Source organism: Mustela nivalis (assembly GCF_964662115.1).
Source record: "Mustela nivalis genome assembly, chromosome: 2".
Lineage (NCBI taxonomy): Eukaryota > Metazoa > Chordata > Mammalia > Carnivora > Mustelidae > Mustela > Mustela nivalis.
Window position 1 is genome coordinate 104,288,582 of NC_139021.1, and position 20,518 is coordinate 104,309,099.

At 39.8% G+C, this 20,518-nt stretch overlaps 1 protein-coding gene across 3 annotated transcripts in view; it reads right to left on the reverse strand.

Moving 5' to 3' along the window:
* The window catches only part of RYR2 (ryanodine receptor 2), a 733,452-nt gene that overhangs the window by 380,628 nt on the left and 332,306 nt on the right, over positions 1 to 20,518 (reverse strand). For all 3 annotated transcript variants that reach the window (XM_082721308.1, XM_082721309.1, XM_082721307.1), the window contains exons 9-10: positions 15,681 to 15,780; positions 14,869 to 14,965 (exon numbers count right to left, since the gene is read on the reverse strand). In XM_082721308.1, coding sequence (XP_082577434.1) covers positions 14,869 to 14,965; positions 15,681 to 15,780 — 197 coding nt within the window. The remainder of the gene's footprint in view (positions 1 to 14,868; positions 14,966 to 15,680; positions 15,781 to 20,518) is intronic.

The following is a 20,518-nucleotide window of genomic DNA, read 5'->3' on the forward strand; positions in this document are numbered from 1 at the left end:
CTCCAGGCCTCATTTTTTTTTTTTCTTCACACACATAAAATGAAGCTGATGGTCACAGGGTTACTGTGAGGAAGAAAGGGAAGCTATAACCCATGGAGGCCTCTCGAAAGAGTCCTCACACAGCAAATGGGGCTCTGAGGGTGTGGAGGAGGAGAAGGAACAGGAAGAGGAGGAAGAGGGGCAGGAGGATGGTGACGCGCTCAATCTTCCCAAAGATAGATTTAAAGATCCAAAACTTTGTGTTGAATTGAACAGATGGTAGGTAGTACTGTATACTTGTTTACAAACAAAGACAGAGGAAGTCCTAAATTATAAAACTGCTTAGGATAACCTAAGAAGGAAATAGAGCCATAGTTTTTTTTTGAAACAATTTAAAAGATTTTATTTATTTATTTATTTTGATAGAGATCACAAGTAGGCACAGAGGCAGGCAGAGAGAGAGGGGGAAGCAGGCTCCCTGCTGAGCAGAGAGCCTGATGCAGGGCTCGATTCCAGGACCCTGAGATCATGACCTGGGCCAAAGGCAGAGGCTTAAACCACTGAGCCACCCAGGTGCCCCGCAATAAAGCCATAATTTACATGACCTCCTTGCTAGGTTCTTCTACTGCACAATCGTGTGGTTCTAGCATTCCTTTACAGCCATGATCTACATAACTCCTTTTGCTTCTGCTAGTTCTATGCATCAAATAAAGTGATTCTTCATTTTGTACCTTTGGGGTCTCAAAATTCACATAAAAATCAATTTGATGGGACGCCTGGGTGGCTCAGTTGGTTAAGCAGCTGCCTTCGGCTCGGGTCATGATCCCGGCGTCCTGGGATCGAGTCCCATATCGGGCTCCTTGCTCGGCAAGGAGCCTGCTTCTCCCTCTGCCTCTGCCTGCCATTCTGTCTGCCTGTGCTTGTTCTCTCCCCCCTCTCTCTATGATAAATGAATAAAATCTTTAAAAAAAAAATCAATTTGACTTTTCTTGGCATCTACTGCAGGACACTAGAGGAAACTCAAATTCTGAAAAGAATATACACATAGATTAAAAGGATATATGTTTTTTTTCCTAGCCACTTTCTCCCTCTCGCAAAGACCTACTTCTGAAGGCACCCTGGGTGCTTTCGGCTCCCAGCAAAGAACTGCCCCATGTCTCCAGGACTGTTGGGGCTGACAGGCCCCCCAAGACTTTCACTGCCACTAGGAAAAGGAGTTCTAGAACATGACCTGGCAAACTCTTCTCTAAAGGTCTAGTAAATACTTTAGATTGAATGGGCCATATATATTTTTTCATACTACTTAACTCTGAAAACATATTAATGGACAGTATGTGAAGAAATATGCATGTCTATGTTCCAATAAAACTTTATTTAGAAAAACAGGCAGTGGGCTGGATTTGACCTACACACCACAGTTTGCAAATCCTGGTCTAAAAGATCCTGCCCACATTACTGGTAATTTAAATCTCAGAATCAGCTAGATGAAATCTGAGGTCTGGGGTCTTTCATAACTGTATTAGGGTTCTTCAGAGAAAGAGAACTAACAGGATACAGACAACTTTTTTTTTCTTTTTTAAGATTTTATTTATTTGGAAAAGAGAGAGCACAAGTTGGTGGGGGGCAGAGGGAAAGAGAAAAGCAGACTCCCTGCTGAGCAGGAAGCCCAACACGGGGTTCAATCCCAGGACCCCAGGATCATGACCTGAGTTGAAGGCAGACGTTCACCCACTGAGCCACCCAGGAGCCCTGAGCATTTTCAGTATCTACTTGTTTCTTCCCTTTTGCCATCCTCATTCCTAAAGTGGTATCACCCAGGAATTATTCATTTTCTATTATGTAACAACTGACCATTGACTTATTAGTTGGAAACAATATCCATTTATCATTCTATAACCTGTAGGTTAGAAGTCTGGTTGTGGCATAGTTGGGTTTCCTGCTCAGGATCTCAAAATGTTGCTTGGGGCTATGTTCTTCCTGGAGCCCAGGGTATTCTCTTAAATTCAGTGGTGGCTGGCAGAAGTCAGTTGTTTGCAGCCATATGGTCCCTGTTTTCTTGTCAGCTCTCAGACAGGGACCTCTTTCAACAACTAAAGGTTGCCCTCAGATCCTGGCCACGTGGGCCGCTCCATAGACTCTCTCACAACATGGCAGCTTACTACTTCAAGGTTCACAGGAGAATTTTTTTTCACACTTTGAATCTCTAAATTCAGCAGGCTCAGTCTCTTCCATTAATGGCTCACCTGATTATGTCAGGCCTACAAAGGAAAATCTTCCTTTTGATTAACTCAAGGTCAGCAGACTGGAAAACTTAATTACATATGCAACAACTTTCCAACTTTGTTATATAATGTTACCTAATTGTGGGAGTAAAATCCACCATAGTCATAGTCCCATCACACACAAAAAAGAAGGAATTATACAGACCTTGTAGAGTAGGAAGCAAGAATCTTGGGGGCTCAAGTCAATCTTCTACTCTCTATTTGTCCTACTCCTTCTAAACTTTCCTTTCTTTTGAATTAAGTATTTTTTCATATTATTTTTCCGCTTTCTTCTTTAATATTTTATATCCTTTTACTATATTTTAACTGATTAATATAAAGACTATGTGTGCTTGGTTATTAAAATATGATGTAATTACTAATTTTACCACTTCTCAGGCAACACAGAACTGTCATTCAGTTCAACTTATTCTCCTCCTGACACATGTGCTGCTCTTAAGATGAATTTTGTTCTCCATAGTTTTTATTTTTCTATAGTTTTTAAAAACCAAGATTTACAACTGCCATTATCATTTTATTTAATCAAGTATTTACAAGTTCTCCTCATATTTGCCTTCCTCCTGCTCTTTTCTCCCCTTTATCTCCAAAATTATATCTGAGAACATTTTCTTCTACTTGAAGAACACTCTCTAATATTTCCACAATTTGCTACAAGGCTGCTGGTAATAAAATTCCTCAGCTTTGTCTTTGCAAAATTGCCATTTTAAAGGGAACCTAGGTGGCTCAGTCAGTTAGGTGTCTGCCTTTGACTCAGGTCATGATCCCAGGTCCTGGGATTGAGCCCCATGTTGGGCTCCCCATTCAACAAGGAGTCTGCTTCCCTCCATCCCTCCCATTCCTGCTTATGATCTCTCAATCTCTAGATCTCTCTCTCTCAAATAAATAAAATCATTTTTTAAAAAAATGATTTCAGTACACAAAATGGTCATCAGGCTGGCAGTTATTTTCTTTAAGCACTTTGAAGTTTATATCTCATGTCTCCAATTGTTTCTTAGACAAAGTAAGATGTAAATATTACTATTGTTACTTTTAAGGTACTAAACATTTGTTTTTTTTGCTATGTTTTACTATATATTTTTTTTGCTATGTTTTTAAGTGTTCCGTTTTGTGTTTATAGTTTTACTCTCATGGTCTTAAGTATCCTTTCTGTCCATCTTAGGATTCAGTCCTTAAATCTGTATCTTAATACACCTAGTCAGTTGTGCAGAATCCTTAAGCAGTTGTATTAAACATTGCCTGTGTTCTGGTGTATTTGCAAGCTTTCTTGTTTTCGCTCTCTCTCCTTCTCTCACTGCTCCCCTCCCTTCTTCATCTTTTTATTTGGGAGCTCCCATTACATGTGTGATAAAACATTCATCATTCCCCATATATTTTCTTATTCTCTCTTCTATATTATATTTTCCAATCTCTTAACCAGCAGTGTTTCAGTCTGAATTCTTCTGACCTAATCTCCAGTTCACTAATTCTCTTTTCAGTTACTTCTAAGCTGATGTTGAATTTACTGAGTTTCTAGTATCAGTTATTTTAATCTTCAGTTTCATTTTAGGAATGCCTACAAGATCCCTTTTTATAGCTTTCAATTCTCTACTAAATTTCTTCATCTTTTAACTCTTAGTCATAATAATCATAAGTATTTTAAATTATATTTGTGGTAATTCTATTATCTGTGTACCCATGACCTTGTTTCTATCATGTGTTTGCTGTTGCTCCTTGGTCAACTCCTATCTTACATGCCTGTGTTGTATAACAAACAAATTGGCTGACCAATGTCCCTGCTTCTTGGGAGCGAGACTCTAAAACCTCGCAAGCTTCCACATGAAAGCAGGGGCTTTGGTTTTCAGGAAACCCCTGAATCACAATTCAATTTCGGCTAATGAGTTCATTCATGTCAGCCCAAGACAGCTTCAACATGGGGGTTGGCCATGCTAGAAAGAGCAGTGATGACTAAAATGTTGGAAGTTTGATGCAGCCTGACCTCCGGGGAGGGGCAAGTGCTGAGACTAAGTTCAGTCATGCAGTAGAATATGTAATCAATCATTCCTACATAATAAAACCACAATAAAAACACTGTAGAACCAAAGCCCTGCTGAGTTCCCTGAATGGTGGACACAGCGATTTAATGTATCCTGGTCCACAGGGAGAGGGTAAAGAAGCTCTGTATTCATTCCTTCCTGGAATTCACCTGATACAACTCTTCATCTGACTGGTCTGATTTGTAAGCTTTATAATAAAACTGAAATCATAATTATAGTACTGTCCTGATCTCCTGAATCTAAAGAGATTGGGGAACACCCAAATTTGTAGACAGTTGGTAAGAAGCACAGATGGTCTGAGAATCCCACACCCAACTTTAAGCTAGAGTCTGAGATAAGGGCAGTTTTGTAGAGACTTAAGTCCTTAACTTGTATAATCTGGTAACTCTGGGTAGTTAGTGCCAGAATTTCACTCTCCTATACCAATTGGGGTTGAAACAGAAGAGCTCATTTAATCTTGAATATCACACATCATATATAGAAAATTATAGAGATCATTTGAGTTCTAGGTCCTATTTTCTCCCAAAAGATACACTTTTTTGCTTCTGGCAGGTACAGTGGTCAAAGGTCACAAGCAATCTCACATCATCTTAATCCAAACAGCTACTAGTATTATTTAAGGCCAAGTCTGAATACTTGTGAGGACTGGTCTATTTCTGGTTCACCATTGCTTCAAGGGGAAAGCTCTTAGAAAGTGCCTTTCCTCTGGAGGGTCCTGTACCAGCTTTGATCCACTTCCACTCTGATTCTTACCACAGCCCTGCCCACTTCCTTGCTCCTCGATCCACTGCAACCCGTTAGAGAGAAGAGGCTGCCCCAAATGTTAAACTCAATTCTCTGGTCTCCTTGTATTCTGGGAAATTGGCCCCATGTATTTTCACTGTTTGTTTGTTTTTGTTATTGTTTTTTTGGGGTTTTTTTTTTGCTCCCCATTATCTTCAAACAGATTTTAGGGGATGGTTTACCTATTTTAGTTTTTCTCAGGGGTACAATGTTTTGAAATAACCTATCTACTATTATTATCAAAATCACTTTTTAGAATTATCCTTAGAATTATCTTTAAGGTGATCAATATCAGCTTAGAAGTAGCTGGAAAGAGAATTAGTGAACTGGAGATTAGGTCAGAAGAATTCAGACTAAAACACTGATGGTTAAGAGATTGGGAAATATAATATAGAAGAGAGAATAAGAAAATATATGGGGAATGATGAATATTGTATCACACATGATAGATGTGTGATCTATCACACAAGATAGATAACTGGGTGGCTCAGCTGGTTGGGCATCCAACTCTTGGCTCCGACTCAGGTCATGATCTCAGGGTTGTGAGATCACACCCTGCTTTGGGCTCCAAACTCAGCTCAGTTTTTTGGTTTTTGATTTTTTTTTTTTTTTGTACTTTTGTTTTGTTTTGTTTATTTGTGTTTGCCTATGGGCATCCATTTGTTCCACCCAAAAGTCTTTTAAGTTGAAAAGTCCCTTCTTTTCTTCTTTTTCTTTCGGAGACAATCTGTCTTTCTCCCTTCTAAGACACTAGACAGAAAAACCTCCTCAAATATAGTCTTTAGGGAATAATAGTCAGGAAGATAAGTACCTTGCACAAAACTTAAACTTTCTGTAAAGTCAGAAACCTCCCCTTTGGGGGTGAAAAACACAGGTACCACTAACCGCTTAAATGAGGAGAAATAATGGAAAATTCAGTGAGAAGTCCTACATTAACACCACAGAAACAATTTTCCATGTTGGCAAGTATGTGAATTTTCTAGGAATGTGTAATGTACATCAGGTTGTCAAAGATACCCACACCACCCTCTTCTTTTTTCGAAAACCACTGTTTTTCAAGGCTCAGCTTCCTGCTACAAGAATAGGGATTCTTCCTGTAGAGTTTTGTCAAGGTGCTTCTAATAGAGAAGGCTCTGAGCCCAGGATGTGGGACTCATGGGCCCGAAAGCAGTTTTCTATCACTCAGGTTGGTGTGCAGATTTAGTAAGACATATTTTCTTCCCCTCCCTGAAGTACAAGCAGATGACAATCTTTCAGAAATCACCAAAATAATACAAGTGGGAGACCTCTGATCTTGCTGAGTGAGCCAGAGTGGCCACCAATGCAAGTATCGCTCTCCTTAACGCTGTTCTCCTTAAACAACCTACAGTAAAGTGCATGACTTGTTTTCTCTACTTATTTCTTTTGCAAATATGAAAGAATGAGCATTTGTGTGCAGATTCCTATATATGTGTCCCTGTGTTAAAGATTAACAAGAATGAATAATGTGGTCCTGGCTGAAAAGTGAATAGATGTTCAACAGAAGAGACTGACCACCAATAAAGATAATAAATGTTACTTGGTGACAAGTGCCATTATTTGTGACAAGTGCCATTATTTGTATGGGACAGTTAAAAACAGTCCTACCACCAACATGGTCCCAACCAAATTAAGTTCAGCTGTGCTGATATGTTACCAGACCCTAGATATTGAAGCTTCATCTATGAATATAATAAGGAAAATAATTAGGTTCACAGAAAAATGACCCACAGACAATTTCTATTTACAGTTGATAGTGAATAGCAGATTCAAACCAATTAGTGGAAAGAAAAGCTTATTTTACTAACTCATATAGGCTAATAAACTTATTGCTTCAAAATCAAAGATCAACAAAGATCCCCACCTTGCTAATCTTCCTCAAAGGGTAGAATGGTAAGAGATGTTGTCTCAGATTTAATTTGTAAAAAGACTGAGATTGGCCACTCTCAGATTAACATTTGCTTCTTCTTGAACGTAAATCAAGATCTTACTAGAACATAAGCTCCTTAAACACAGGGGCTGGCGAAGTTGAGTGTCAGATGCTCAAGCAGTTGTGCTACCCAGGTGTCCCATAAACCAACACGTTTTTTAAAAAAGTATATTTACTTTTTCAGAAGTATTTAAAGAAATGGCCTCTGTCGCATTGATTCTGGCCAGGAGCTGGAAGGGAAGCATTTGCAGGTGAAATACATGCAGAAAATAAATAATTTTGTGGATAGATTAGCAAATTTCAGGCATTTCTCTGTACTTCTTTTGTTATTTTAGGGCTTTTGGTAATATATTGCTTGCACGCTCCAGGCTTGTATCAGTCATGCTGCAAGATTCAACTAATAATACCAAAAATGCCGAAGTGTGGTCCTGTCTTCAAAGAGTTCCCAGGTTCCTGAGGCCAAAAAATACACAGTAACACCTTGCAATTTAAAAAAATTCAGTTTATGGGGGTGTGTCAGTGGCTCCGGTTGGGTGTCTGCCTCTAGCTCGGGTCATGATCCAGGGGTCCTGGGACCCATCTGCTCAGCGGGGAGGCTGCTTCTCCCTCTGCCCCTCCCCCTGCTCAGGCTCTATCTCTCTTTCTCTCCAATAAATAAAATCTTTTTTAAAAATTTCAAGTTATCTCTTGCTATGCAATAGACTACCACCAAACTTAAAAAAAAAAAAAAAAAGACAGGGGCTGGCTCCACTCACTACACGGAGCACACACCAAAATGCCTACAGCATACTAGTTCCCCACTAAGCATTAAAGGAATGGAGTTGAAGTGATGGCAAAGTAGGCCCAGGATTCAAAGGTTATTTCAGAGTGAAATTGTAAGTGTTTGAGTTGACACATTTGTCACAGTAGAATTTGTGCTTCTGCAACACTCCTCCCTGTGCCTACAAGGGTGTTTGGCTAAGCAGCTGAGCCACGGGCAGGTGCGAAAGCAAACTGTCAGAGGAGTGTCTTCATAGCAACAGCGAAACCAAGAAGTAGAGGCCTACCCAGCACTGAACGAAACATGTATTCACTCAGGGGCTGAGCCTGTGAGGATATTTCTATTCAAACTGCTGCACAAGAGAAAACAGGTAGGTTGGGGACGACACGTCCAAATAAATGTAAATGAATCATCACAGATTAAAAACAGGATCCTTCTACTCCAAATCATTATTATAAAGAACGACGTAAATAGCACTAGAGCAGAAAAACAGCAAAAGAGATGGTGCTGCTTTTGCTTTTCATGCCAACCAGAATATAACCACAACGGCATTCGGAAATTAAAAAGAAGAGGAAGCTCTTCTTTTTTTTTTTTTTTCCCCCTGAAAGATATTGCTTATATACCTAGATTAAGCAAATAAATGAGACATGGACAAGTAAAAAATGGTACTGAATTTTGCTGAGGGGGCACCTAGAGTGCTCAGTTGGTTAGGCTTCTACCTCTTGGTTTGGCTCAGGTCGGGATCTCAAGGTCCTGGGACTGAGTCCTGCATCGGGGCTGCAGTGGGGAGTCGTCTGTTCCCGGTCGTCTCCCCATGTGTGTGGGTGCTTGGCTCTCATTCCCTCTCATTCTCTCTCAAATAAATAAATCAATCTTAAAAAAATTTTTTTAATTGCAGTGAGAAAATAACTGGAGGATTTCTCCTTTTTTAATGTTGATGTTTTCATTCTTTTGACTCTTTTTCAATGTCCTCAACTTTAAGAGCATCCAACATTTCAGGTCAGGTCCTTTTGTTTCCCCCCATTTTTACTGAAATCCAATGCTCCAATTCCTATGAATATTTTTAATCTTTGGAATTTGAGGCCCGTGCTTTTTAAAACAGTGCATTCCAGGCCAGTGCTTCCTTGAGAGGGTGGCTGAAGACCAAGCCAGTTTGCTTGACGAAAACACGCTGAAATAAAGTGCTGAGTTCTCTGTAATCAGCAGGGAGTTTAAGTTTGGGGAGAAGAGTGCACCTGTCTCAAGGGACAAGAGGCAGAGAACAGAAAATAGTTCTCTCCTATGTACTTACTCTTCATCCAAACTGCCTAGTAAAGCCATGCTGCTCCCAGATCCAGGCTGCACAGGTACACACAGGCCATGAAGAGGAGGAGGAAAGAGAAGCCCTCACTGGATAACCCTATCTCCTTGATCACTCAGGAGCCCAGAACACGGCTTTATGAGCTTCCTCCTAGGTGGTGACTGAGGGCATACAAATTCTGTAATGGTATTAGTCATCTGATTGTGTACACAGATAGAAACCATGCGTCTCTTCCAAAGCCAGACTGAGAGACATTTCATCCCTGGTACCAAACCCATCTCATGCCTTATCAATTATTTACAACTAAAGCTCATTAAATCATCAGAATATCACAAAAGGGGCAAGGAGACAAAAAAAAAAAAATACTGTCATGCATGCATATGACCCAGCTTCTGCCCGCTGACTCATGTTCTGGAAAGCAAATGGAGCATTTATTTCCAGATACTGTCGGAAACAATAACTCAATTGTCTTGAATTTCAAAGTAGCAAAACAGAGCAAGTATGTGCCAACAGTAATGCCTGTTAAGACAGAGTTACAACCTCTCTCCGCTGATTACTGCCTCACTCGAACTCTCTCTTCTTCCCTCTTCCCTCTCTCCCTCCCTCTAACACACACAGAAACATGGACCCTCTCCATTCCGTTGTCACCCTTTTTTATTTCTTTCCAAAAGCCTTTATCATCACCTTGTAGATTACCAGGGGTGTATCCATATGTGTGGGCATTTACAAATAAGAGCACTTAGGTTTTCACTGTCCCATATCCCTATTAGAATGAAAACTCCTTGAGAAAAGAGACATTGTATCTTTTTTATATCCTACTATAACCCCAGCACCCAGAACATGATGGTCATTTCACAAATTGTTACTGATTGAATAAAACTACCCGTGCACTGCATAGTATTACCTGTTTTAACTTACAAACGATGCTGTTGCGGGAGTGGGGACGATGCCTGGGTGGCTCAGTCAGTTAGGCTTCCAACTCGGTGTTGGCTCAAGTCATGATCTCAGAGTCATGGGACTGAGACCACACTGGGCTCCATGCTCAGCAGGGCTCAGCAGAGAGCCTGTTTGAGATTCTCTCTGCCCCTACCCCTGCTTTCTCTCTCTAAAATAAATAAAATCTTTAAAAAAAAAACAACATACAAATAATGCTATTCAAAAAATATTCCCCTAATACTGTAATTCCCAGTAATATTCCCTTAATCTATCCATTTTAAAACACACTAACTTAAAAGTATGGCATGCTTCATTTAGAGAGTGCATATTCAATGCAAAAGTAAGTGTGTGTGCACATAAAGGGAATGCCTTTGCTGATATTTTAATACGCTTCACATAAAAACAAACAAAAGTAATAAGATGCAATCCAGAGACAAAACCTAGGGCAGAAAATACTCCCTACATAAAATATGTCATGCTCGAAATGAAAATTGGTAATCAAATTTCCAGCCTCCAGAATGAAAGCTTATTTTTACGTCAATAATTAAAACACTATGTTGCATCTGACAAATCCAACCAGTTTCTCCTTAATGTATTCTCACTGTCTGAAGAGCGTGAGTAAGAACTAAGAAATTACAATTTAAAGCTACCACTTAAAGTATCTCTCCCTTTTACCCAAATGCTCACAACCCATATAGATGATATGTTTACTGTTATTTAGACAAATTGTAAACTAAGTAGTTTTAGAGCCATAGCTCTTCCTGGAAAAAAAATCTCAAGAAACTTAAAATTAATCTATAGTGCTGCTAGATGTCACAAGAAAGGTCAGAATTCAAACTGTACATGTAAGATGAGCAAGAAGAGTAGAGAAGACCATGAATTTAGTTTAACTTGGGGAGGGTCTCATTTGCCCCCTCGATTCCACTTAATTGAATGGGACACCATATGCTCTTCATTCCAAGAGCTTTTATTAATTTTATTTAATGTTATTTAATTAATTTTATATTTTAATTAATTTAATTTAAAATTTAATTAATGAATTAATTTTATTAATTCATTAATTAATCCTCTCATGAGAATGCCTACATGATCACATCCACATACAAGGGGAAATTAAAGGTAACTCTATTGGTCTCTAGAATAATAGAACCCATCCCTGAACTGCATTTTCCACTGCTACAATTATAGTTGTGTCAGTGGAAAGAGACATGGGCGGACTGACCGAGCCAGTCAGGAAGAGAGCATTTAGGACCAAAATGTTCCTAACTTACTCGGAGGTAACGGTTACTTCTGGCCATCTGCCCATTTCCAATGCTTCCTATGACAAATCTGGTTTGACCTCAGTTCTTCGACGTTAATAATATGACACAATTAAGGAGCCTAAGCAGATCACAAAGATGGCAAAGGGCTGTGAGGCAAAAGAAATTTTTACATATTTCCCTGGAACTTCTCCAGCTTTCAAGTTGCTGTCCAAAGGTCAAATTATTTTCACTTCTCTGTTTTTAACGAATCAAGAGATATATACATATTCCTAGCTTATCATGCTATTTTTCTCCCCCAGTATGGATTCATATCAATTAAAGAATTTCTGCCTTCAGGCTGAGCTGCCCTTTGCCTCCCCAAGTCATCTAAGGCACCAAAATGACTCCAGATAAGAGCAGAAAGATAAAGAAATTTCTACACCAAGACTTGAAATAATAGCGTGCTTAATGAATATAAAATTGAAGAAATTATTGTTATCATTCTATGCAAATCAATGCCCAATATCGACATTTAATCAAGGCAAATGTAACTCTCCTTTCGGAAGCAACAGCCTTGGGGCTCCCGCTGCCTATTTCTGATTCATTTTCTCCTTCGAGTCATGATCTGACATCTATTGAAATCTAATTTAGTCCGTGTAAACATGCTATACAAAGGGCACAAATGGATGTGTTCTTACTGACATCACTTCCTAGAAAGAGCTGTGATGTGCTGAACTGAATACACAATGCGATTAATTTGATACTCAAATTGACATTAAATCAAGAATGGTACGCAAAAGGACAGACTTTCACATGTGTGCGAAGGGAAAGTGGGTCCAGAAAAATAGGAAAAATATCTCTGAAACGGCCCCTTGTTTTCTCTGCAGTAATAACCAGCTACGTACAGAATCAGGAGAAAAAACCATTCAATAAGAAACACCTACCAAATAATGTCCAGGAGATATGGAAAACGGTACTTATTGCCACGGAGCTCAGCTGAGGAAATCCAAGGTCTTTCAGACACTGAATAGTCTTATTTGAGAATGAAAACCTTCAACTGTTACAACAAAAACTTTGCTCCTCAAATTTGCTAAACTCTAGCAAAGAAAATCCTCTCTTCTTTGTATTGTTTAGCTTCTCCTCCTCCAAAGTAGATGCTCTACTAAGCTTTCATCCACATGCCTGGGGGTCCCTCAAATTTTTCCCTATCTGACTAAATGCTGCTTTTCTGTTACATAATAATGCCAGCGACAACAGAATCTGTTGACCTCTTCATCTGCATTGAGTACTCTACCTGCTTTTCTTCTGAATCTTCACAACAATCCCACAGAGCAGCAGCTAATATTTAAGCTGCATTTTACAGAGGAGCAAAGCAATGGTTCAAGAAATTCAGGGCCTGCAGTAGGAAGTGGCAGAGCTGAGGCCCAAACCCAGCGCTGTCTATCTCCAGAGACCATTCGTTTAACTACAACTCTCTCTAGTGTCTGTAGAAAGAATAAAGTCTCTAAGAATAAAGTCTCTTTTCTCTTAAAGAATAAAGTCTCTAAGAATCATTTAAGTGTTTGATTTTACAAATCAGGGAATAAAGACCCCCAAAACCAAAACACAACCTCTTTTTGCTCCTACATCTATATACACATAACACAGCATTTAACACATCTGCCCCTCAAACCTCCTTTGGCTTCCATGACTAACCTCCCTGGTTCTCCACTCAACCATCATGCCAACACTTTCTGGCCCATGTACATCTTAAATGGCAGCATTCTGAGACTCCACCCTTGGGCTCCTCTCTCCTTCATCTATTCCAAGGTTTCATAGACTTTTTTTTTTAAAGCAATACCCAGACGGACAAGCACATCCCCTTAATCCCAGCTCTGCCCTCCCTACTTAGGACTCCCGTTCCTTCAACTATCCCCTGTGTGCTTGGGATTTACATCCAAGCCAAGCTTTGTCTAGGTGAAAGACTCAAAAATTCTAATTTCCTGCCTGATGTCCCACAGACCCTCTGTACTCACCGCTGTCCAAACTTTAACTCAACACTTGTACAAAATATGTCTCCTACATCCTTAGTACTGTGTCTCTTCACTCAAATCAGAAACATCAGGACACCTGTGGATCAGATACATTTCCTCACAGTCCACAGAAGTTCATCAATACGACCTAACCAGTCAATACGACCTAACATGTCGCTGGTCTGGGTACATGTCTCCATTCTGATGGCCACTCTCCAGGGCAACTTTTTCCCCTCTCCCCACACAAATACCTAAAAACAGCCCTGTCCTAATTGGCTTCCCTGATCTGGACTCTCCTCATCTTTGACTGATGCTCCTCCTGCGCATCAGATCTACCTATTTCTTTTACAAGAGACCTGACCAATTCACCCTCGTGCCACACTCCTTCCTAACTCCCTCAGAATAAAAAGCCCATCCAGGGGAATGGCACCAAGGATCCTTCAAAAACTGACCACACTGGTCCCTCTTGTCTAGTTTCCACCTCTGATTCTATCCTTCCTGTGGTCACTCTGGAGAAGGATGCTACTCCCAGAACACGCTGTCATCCCCTTGAGTCTTATGTTTATTCTTCTGCTTGGAATTAAGTCCTCAAACCAATTGCCTTTTGAATTCCCTCTTGTCTTTTATTCAAACCCTATCAACACCATCGACATCCTCTTCCTAAACTAGCATAAGGAGCATTGTTTTGTTGACAGAGTTTTCCAGGCTCTGCATTTCACTGGTCACTATAAGCCAGGTCTGTCTGGTCAGAGAGGCATGACTAAACCGCAGGTCCCCAAGGGCTTTCCCCAAAGTGCAACAGCTAGTTAAAAGAGTATTAACTTTCCAAATGTTCTCTAAGTTACCAAAAATAAATATGTGGAATAGTTACCGCTCTATGATGTTAGTATTATGAGCAATGTCCATTAAAAGAATTGAAAGCCTGTAATAAAACATCTAGACAATGCCTTCTCCTGCAGTAATCCCTTGTGTGTTCAACTCACAATTTACCCACCAATTCCTCAAGCAAAGCAGAACATTCAAATCACCCTAAACATCTTATGGCTTTGCACTATTTGTGCACTTTTCCCAGTAATTCCATTAACTTCAGTCTCCACCCAATGCCACCAAATATTAATGTGAGAGAGGTATTATAATCATGTAATGTATTAGGAAGAGTGGTCCATTTCATTATGTATGTATATAAGTGGGAGGTAATAGAAAAAGGTCCTGAACTTCTGTGCTGTTTGAGAACTCTGACTTTGAAACTGAATTTGAGATGAAATATGCCAAAAAGAAAAATTAATCAAAACTAATGAACATTTAAGGAAGTTGTAAGTAGTTTAATGTGTTCACTCCTTCTGCTCTGTATATTTTAGCCAATACTTCTGATCATGTTTTATTTTTACAAAAATTTTCAGCAATTCTATCAAGTAATAAAAATAGAACATAAGAGAAAACTTCTAAAGAGGCCAACACATGGATCCCTTCAGTGGATAGAGGAAGTGTTAGTGGCCCACTTTCTATTATGTGGATGACCTGAACAGACATATCCTTCAATGACCATACCAAGGCAAGGAAGTGCAAGGCTCAAGGTGCAGGGCTTGGTACCAACCTCCGCTGCTCTTCCCCGTGTTCTCCTGAAGGGACAGTGAGGCATTCATCCATGTGTCCGTGCAGCAACCTGAGGACGTCACCACCAATTAGATACCCTGTAAAGATTCAATTAGTCACATTTGAGCGGTCATGGTCAGATGCTGAAAGCCGAACAGATCATCTGGTCCCGTCTTCTATTTTCACAGACAGAGAAACAAAAGCTTAGTGAGGTTTCAATGCCTGGCCCAAATCACAGAGAAGAATGGTGCCACCTGCTTGCCACCTCTGAACTCACGGTTCCCGAGTCCCACAGGTAGTCACGTCCCCTCTAGAAAACACAACCTCAACCCCATAAAATCCTCCCTTTCATATACAAGAATGTGTAGGATCAGACTGAACCTGCATAAATGAGAACAATCAGAACATAAATGCAGACGTTTCCTAAGAAATCCTGATGCATAAACACTACTGTGATCTGGCTCTAAGTCACCCAACCATGGACGATGAGAAACCTCAATGTTAGCCTAACTTAGCAACACCCTGAGGCCAAAACACTGGAGTGAATAACATCTACAAGCTCACACATAAAGCCCACACAAATAAGCAAAAGCTGCAGCAGTAGCAGAAGAATAGGAAAAAAAAGATCAATGTTCACATAAACTTCACTTCTAAATAGCGATTTAACTGAGATTCTTAAATGTCACGTATCTGCATTCTGGAAGGGTCTAACACAAAATGCTCTAATTAACAATCAGCTCATTATTACAATTCCAGAGATGACTGTCAACTGTGCAGCTGGGATGAGCCCTCTCACAGAAGTGGAGTTTTTACCTTGGGCGGCTTCGCTTCCTGAGCTGATGGGGGCCACGCTCCAGAGAGTCTGCTGGAAAGCAGCGTCCACGTGTAAGCTTCCATTGCCATAAGACAAATGCTGCAGAAGAGGCAAAAGGAGACATCTCTTCAGGTGCTCGGGAGGCTCACTACATGAGTGCTGGAACCTAACACTGCAGACTGGGAAATGTCCACAGACGGCATCTATTTCAGTCCTGTCACTGAGTCATTGAGAGACTAGCAGAAGGAACATCAGAGCTCCTATTTGACTGCAGGCATTTTTAAACCTCATTCTAAGCAACTCATTGGGAAATGCAAACAAGACTAGGAAAATAAACGTGTTAAGACAGACTAATTTGTTTTAAGGTTCGTTGATGGACAAAAATGTTCAGGTAGTGGGCACTTATCATTGAAACTGTAATTAAGTGTCCTACATATCACACTGTGACAGTTTTTTGACGGTGAGGTAGGTAAAATCTACTTAGTTTTATCGGGTCCTCTGGGAACTTTTATCTGCAATTTGATATAACAGCCATTAGGTGGCAATGTTTCCTAATACGCATCTCAAACCGGGGCGCTGAATTTCCTCCAAAATTCAGATATTACAAATTTCAGATTTTCCTTCTTAAAAATAGAAATGTGCTAGGGCGCCTGGGTGGCTCAGTGGGTTAAGCCGCTGCCTTCGGCTCAGGTCATGATCTCAGGGTCCTGGGATCGAGTCCCACATCGGGCTCTCAGCTCAGCAGGGGGCCTGCTTCCCTTCCTCTCTCTCTGCCTGCTTCTCTGCCTACTTGTAATCTCTGTCTGTCAAATAAATAAATAAAATCTTTAAAAAAAAAATAGAAATGTGCTAAAGTAATAACATATTTCCTATCTCCGAGCACCATCATATATGAGTTATCAAATGATTAGTGAAGAAAAACAAAATTACGAGTACAGCCAAGTATGTGTTGCTCATTTTACTAATAATCAGTGCTTCGTTGCCTCTAGAGTTTCAAAGAGACACAGAACAACCACATTTTCCTTAGAGTCATCTCAGTAAACACCACCAATATTCCTGTAATGTTTCTGCAACACCTCTCCAAAGCTGATGACAGCCCAAGCTTTTAAAGTCTTTAACTGTACTAGATTTTCCCCTGAAATCTGACCCTCTGGGTTAGATGAAGAGCGATTACAGTCACACTTCCATGCTCCACAGGTTGTTCAAGACCCAACATTCTCTTGCTGAAGCATACCATTCTCAAGTCACTAGTAAAAATAGGTATTTCACCATCTTTCTCTTAGGAACAAAAACCAAAGGAAGTTTTGACCTTTCACACATATACATCCATCTTATCAATAATCTTTCTAATCAATAAAATTAAAAGTTTACCAGTCGATGCATCAGATTTAGCAATCACTTGCTCTGACCCCCCTGCTCCTCTCAAGGAGATGGGCCTGTTTACAACCCCTTAAGCTGAGCCTGTCCCACTGCCACAAAATCCCAGCTGAGATTTGGTCATTCAATTCTTCCCCAGTATTAATATTATTTAACTATTTACAAATAAGTCGTATGCGCTCTGCTTCCGCAACCAAGAAAAATACAAGTTCCTTCAAAGCAATCATCACACGACGTCATTGTTCTGTGTATATTTCTTCCCCATTTCATAAGCGATTAGAAAGAGGTTCACGACTGTATACCCACATTGAACAGCACTATTCACTAAGCAAGTACATGGAGAAGCCAACCAAACCTTTAGAATCTAAGTTGTACAAACCAAAAAAAATTTTCTGAAGTTATTATATAAATATTCCTATTTCAATGATCTGAGTTAAAATAACAGCACACACACACACACATCCATATGGATTTTCCCAAACCATTACAAGACAATTCAAAACAACAATTCTATTTTTACATTTAAATTCGAGTGAAAGTTCATACCCCATGACGATAAATGCCATCATTTGTTAGTTCACCATGTTTCACGAACATGTTGTGTAGGAAGCCTGTGTTAAATAGTAAGGGAACACCTTCTCTGGACCCTGAGGGTGCTTGCCATAGGGAAGGGAAGGGAAAATATATAGGCAAAATGCTACAAGGCAGCATTTTTTTAAACTGTTAGGTGAAATGTAATCAAAATGCTACAGGAATGGAGAAAAGAGAACACTTTAGGCAACCTAATGTGAACATGGTTCGCCACAAAGAACCTTGAGGACAGTCACCATCTGCACCAGAGATGTATTTCGGGTGGGATGAGGGCTTTGAGGGGTCAGTAGAACTGTGTGGTCTGGTATTTAGAGATATCGTCCTCAAGTAAGTTTGTACATACACTGGATTTGGGAATGTGTATTAATAATGAATGATAAGGCACTAAGTAGAAATGTTTAAAATGTGCCAAAATTTTTCCGAGACAATTTACATTTTGTCAACAAGCTTGGAGATTTTCACTTTTAATATACTAGAAACCTCATAATGGAAAGTGGCCTGGACCTCTCTAGCCCTTCAAGATGCTCTGATGGAGAGATATGGGAACATCAAATAGAGAGCTTCACCTGTGGGGCTTAGAGCACATGCTCAGAACACAGTGAGACATGGATCTGCAGAGAAGTCAGGTACAAGGACCTGTACTTCACAAAATATGGAGCCACTGCTATGGGAAAGAAAATAATGGGGGTGTAGAGGTGGGTTAAGATGCAATTTTCAAATCCTACCTAAGCCGAGATATAAATACTACATATGAGAGGATCATAAAAGTATGAAAATTTCAGTCAGAGAAAGTCCAAAAAAATTTCAAGTTTATATTACACTGTATAAACTTATCTACATAATGCATTCTTCTCAAGAAAATATTCTCCAGGCCTTATTATTTTGGAAGCTTCTCATTAATTTTGCTGCTTAAACAGCAAAGGGAAGTCTGAGGAAGAACAACATCGGGTCAGGCCTGTCACATTAAATACTCAGGATGCAGTAACAGTTTCAGTTACTAAAAGGAAGTCCTCCTTAAAGCAAAAGAGATGTTGGCCGAGGTTGAAAGCAAAGTGGACCTTTGGCTGAAACATGTAACTAGTCTAGAATTTACATACCATGGGAGCATCAACCCATCAGCAAAGGTCACCTTGACCTTTCTGTTAGTGACTCTCAAGATCTAATGACCACAGGAATCAGTAGAGGATCTGTCAACAAACGCAGATTTGAACTCAGAAGTGGAGGCAACCAAGGCTGCTGTGGTCCCAGAACGGTGTTTTGGGGAACAGGACATTCTATGATCGAAGCACAAAATCTCAGAAACAGGATATTCTAAATAATCAGAACTCCACTTTGGTAAATTTTAGTTTTCTTTGTAACCCTGAGCATCTATTTTGTGCTTTTTAAAACCTTACAATCTTGGAACACTGCATCAAAAACTAATGATGTAAAAAACAAAAACAAAAACAAAAACTAATGATGTATTATTGTATGGTGACTGACATAACACAATAAAAAATTTTAAAAAATAAAATAAAATGAAACCTTAGGAAGACAAGCAGTCAATAGGCTTTCTCAGGTTGCCCATGGAGTCTTCAACACAAAAATTTCTTTAGACTATCTGAATTCAACCCTTATCAGATGCATTTGTTCAACACATCTATTTCTCTGAGCATCAGGCACTTGGGCCCTGGTGAGCAACATTCTGGATAAATTACCATCCAGTGACAGGGAACACAAGTAAGCAAGACATATCACCACACGAGCTTCATTTGTTTTCTTCTGAGAAAAAAATGAAGGGCACAGAACAGACACTCTTTCCATGTGTAATATCCTACGCTTCCATCACCTGAGCCCCAGAGAGAAAAAAAGGAAAAGGCTCACAGTAAATAAATAAATAATGCACTGGTTGACGCCATCATTAGCTTGGAAATATTTATGGTTACAGTCCTTCTTAGCTATCGATATTTTTATGCAACTTGAGGCAATTCAACAACTTATTCTACCATCAAAACTCCTAGCATCTCTTATCAGAAATTCAGAGATGGGGCGGGGAAGAGGTAGGGAAATTCTTAGGAAGCCTGAAAGAGTCTTCTTCAAGCATCTGTCATCACTCTTTAGATCGTGGGGCTCTGTTCTTCCTTTCAGACATTTGTTTGGCAATGTTCTCATGGATCTTAAAAACAAACAAAAAAACCCTATTTCTATAGGTGACCTAATTAAGAAAAAATTAGTCAAAAAATCAACATTTCCAAGCAGGCAATCTAATCCATGGACTGAAGACTTCTGTGCATACCAGGCTGATTTTACATCTTTCTAAATCAGTAAAGCTTGTTTTGTATGCTTTACCTTGTCTTGTTTAGTTTGAAATAGATTCATAGTCAGCAATACCTACTTGACCATGTTTTCTCTATTTTAAATTGTCTATTTCTCTTATATTTAAGCTGCTTTGCCCAAGTCTTCTTGAAAAAACAAGTAGTCCAATAGGAGCAAAGGAATTTCTTTGTCCTTTTGGATAGCCCTACAAAGGAGATTAAGATATCATTCTATATTAGAATACGAAATAGCCAGATGAGAAAGGACAGTATTTGGATGAGTGATTTACAACCATCTCTAGGAAAAAGACCCTTTATTCCTGGGAAATCATGCAGGGAGGTCCAACTTGTAAAGCAGAGGAGGACGGAGCCTGGGGGCTCCCAGTACCCAACACAGCACCCTCGCCCGTCCATGAGGCACCTCTGCAGAGCACAGGCTGCAAATCAGTCACTTACAGTCCATCCATTTTAACCCAGTTAGCACCCCAACAGTTATGAGCTATAGTAGAGTACCAAATGCACATTTTGATGGTTTAACCTCAGCTCATCACTACTCCTGGATGAAAAACAGATCA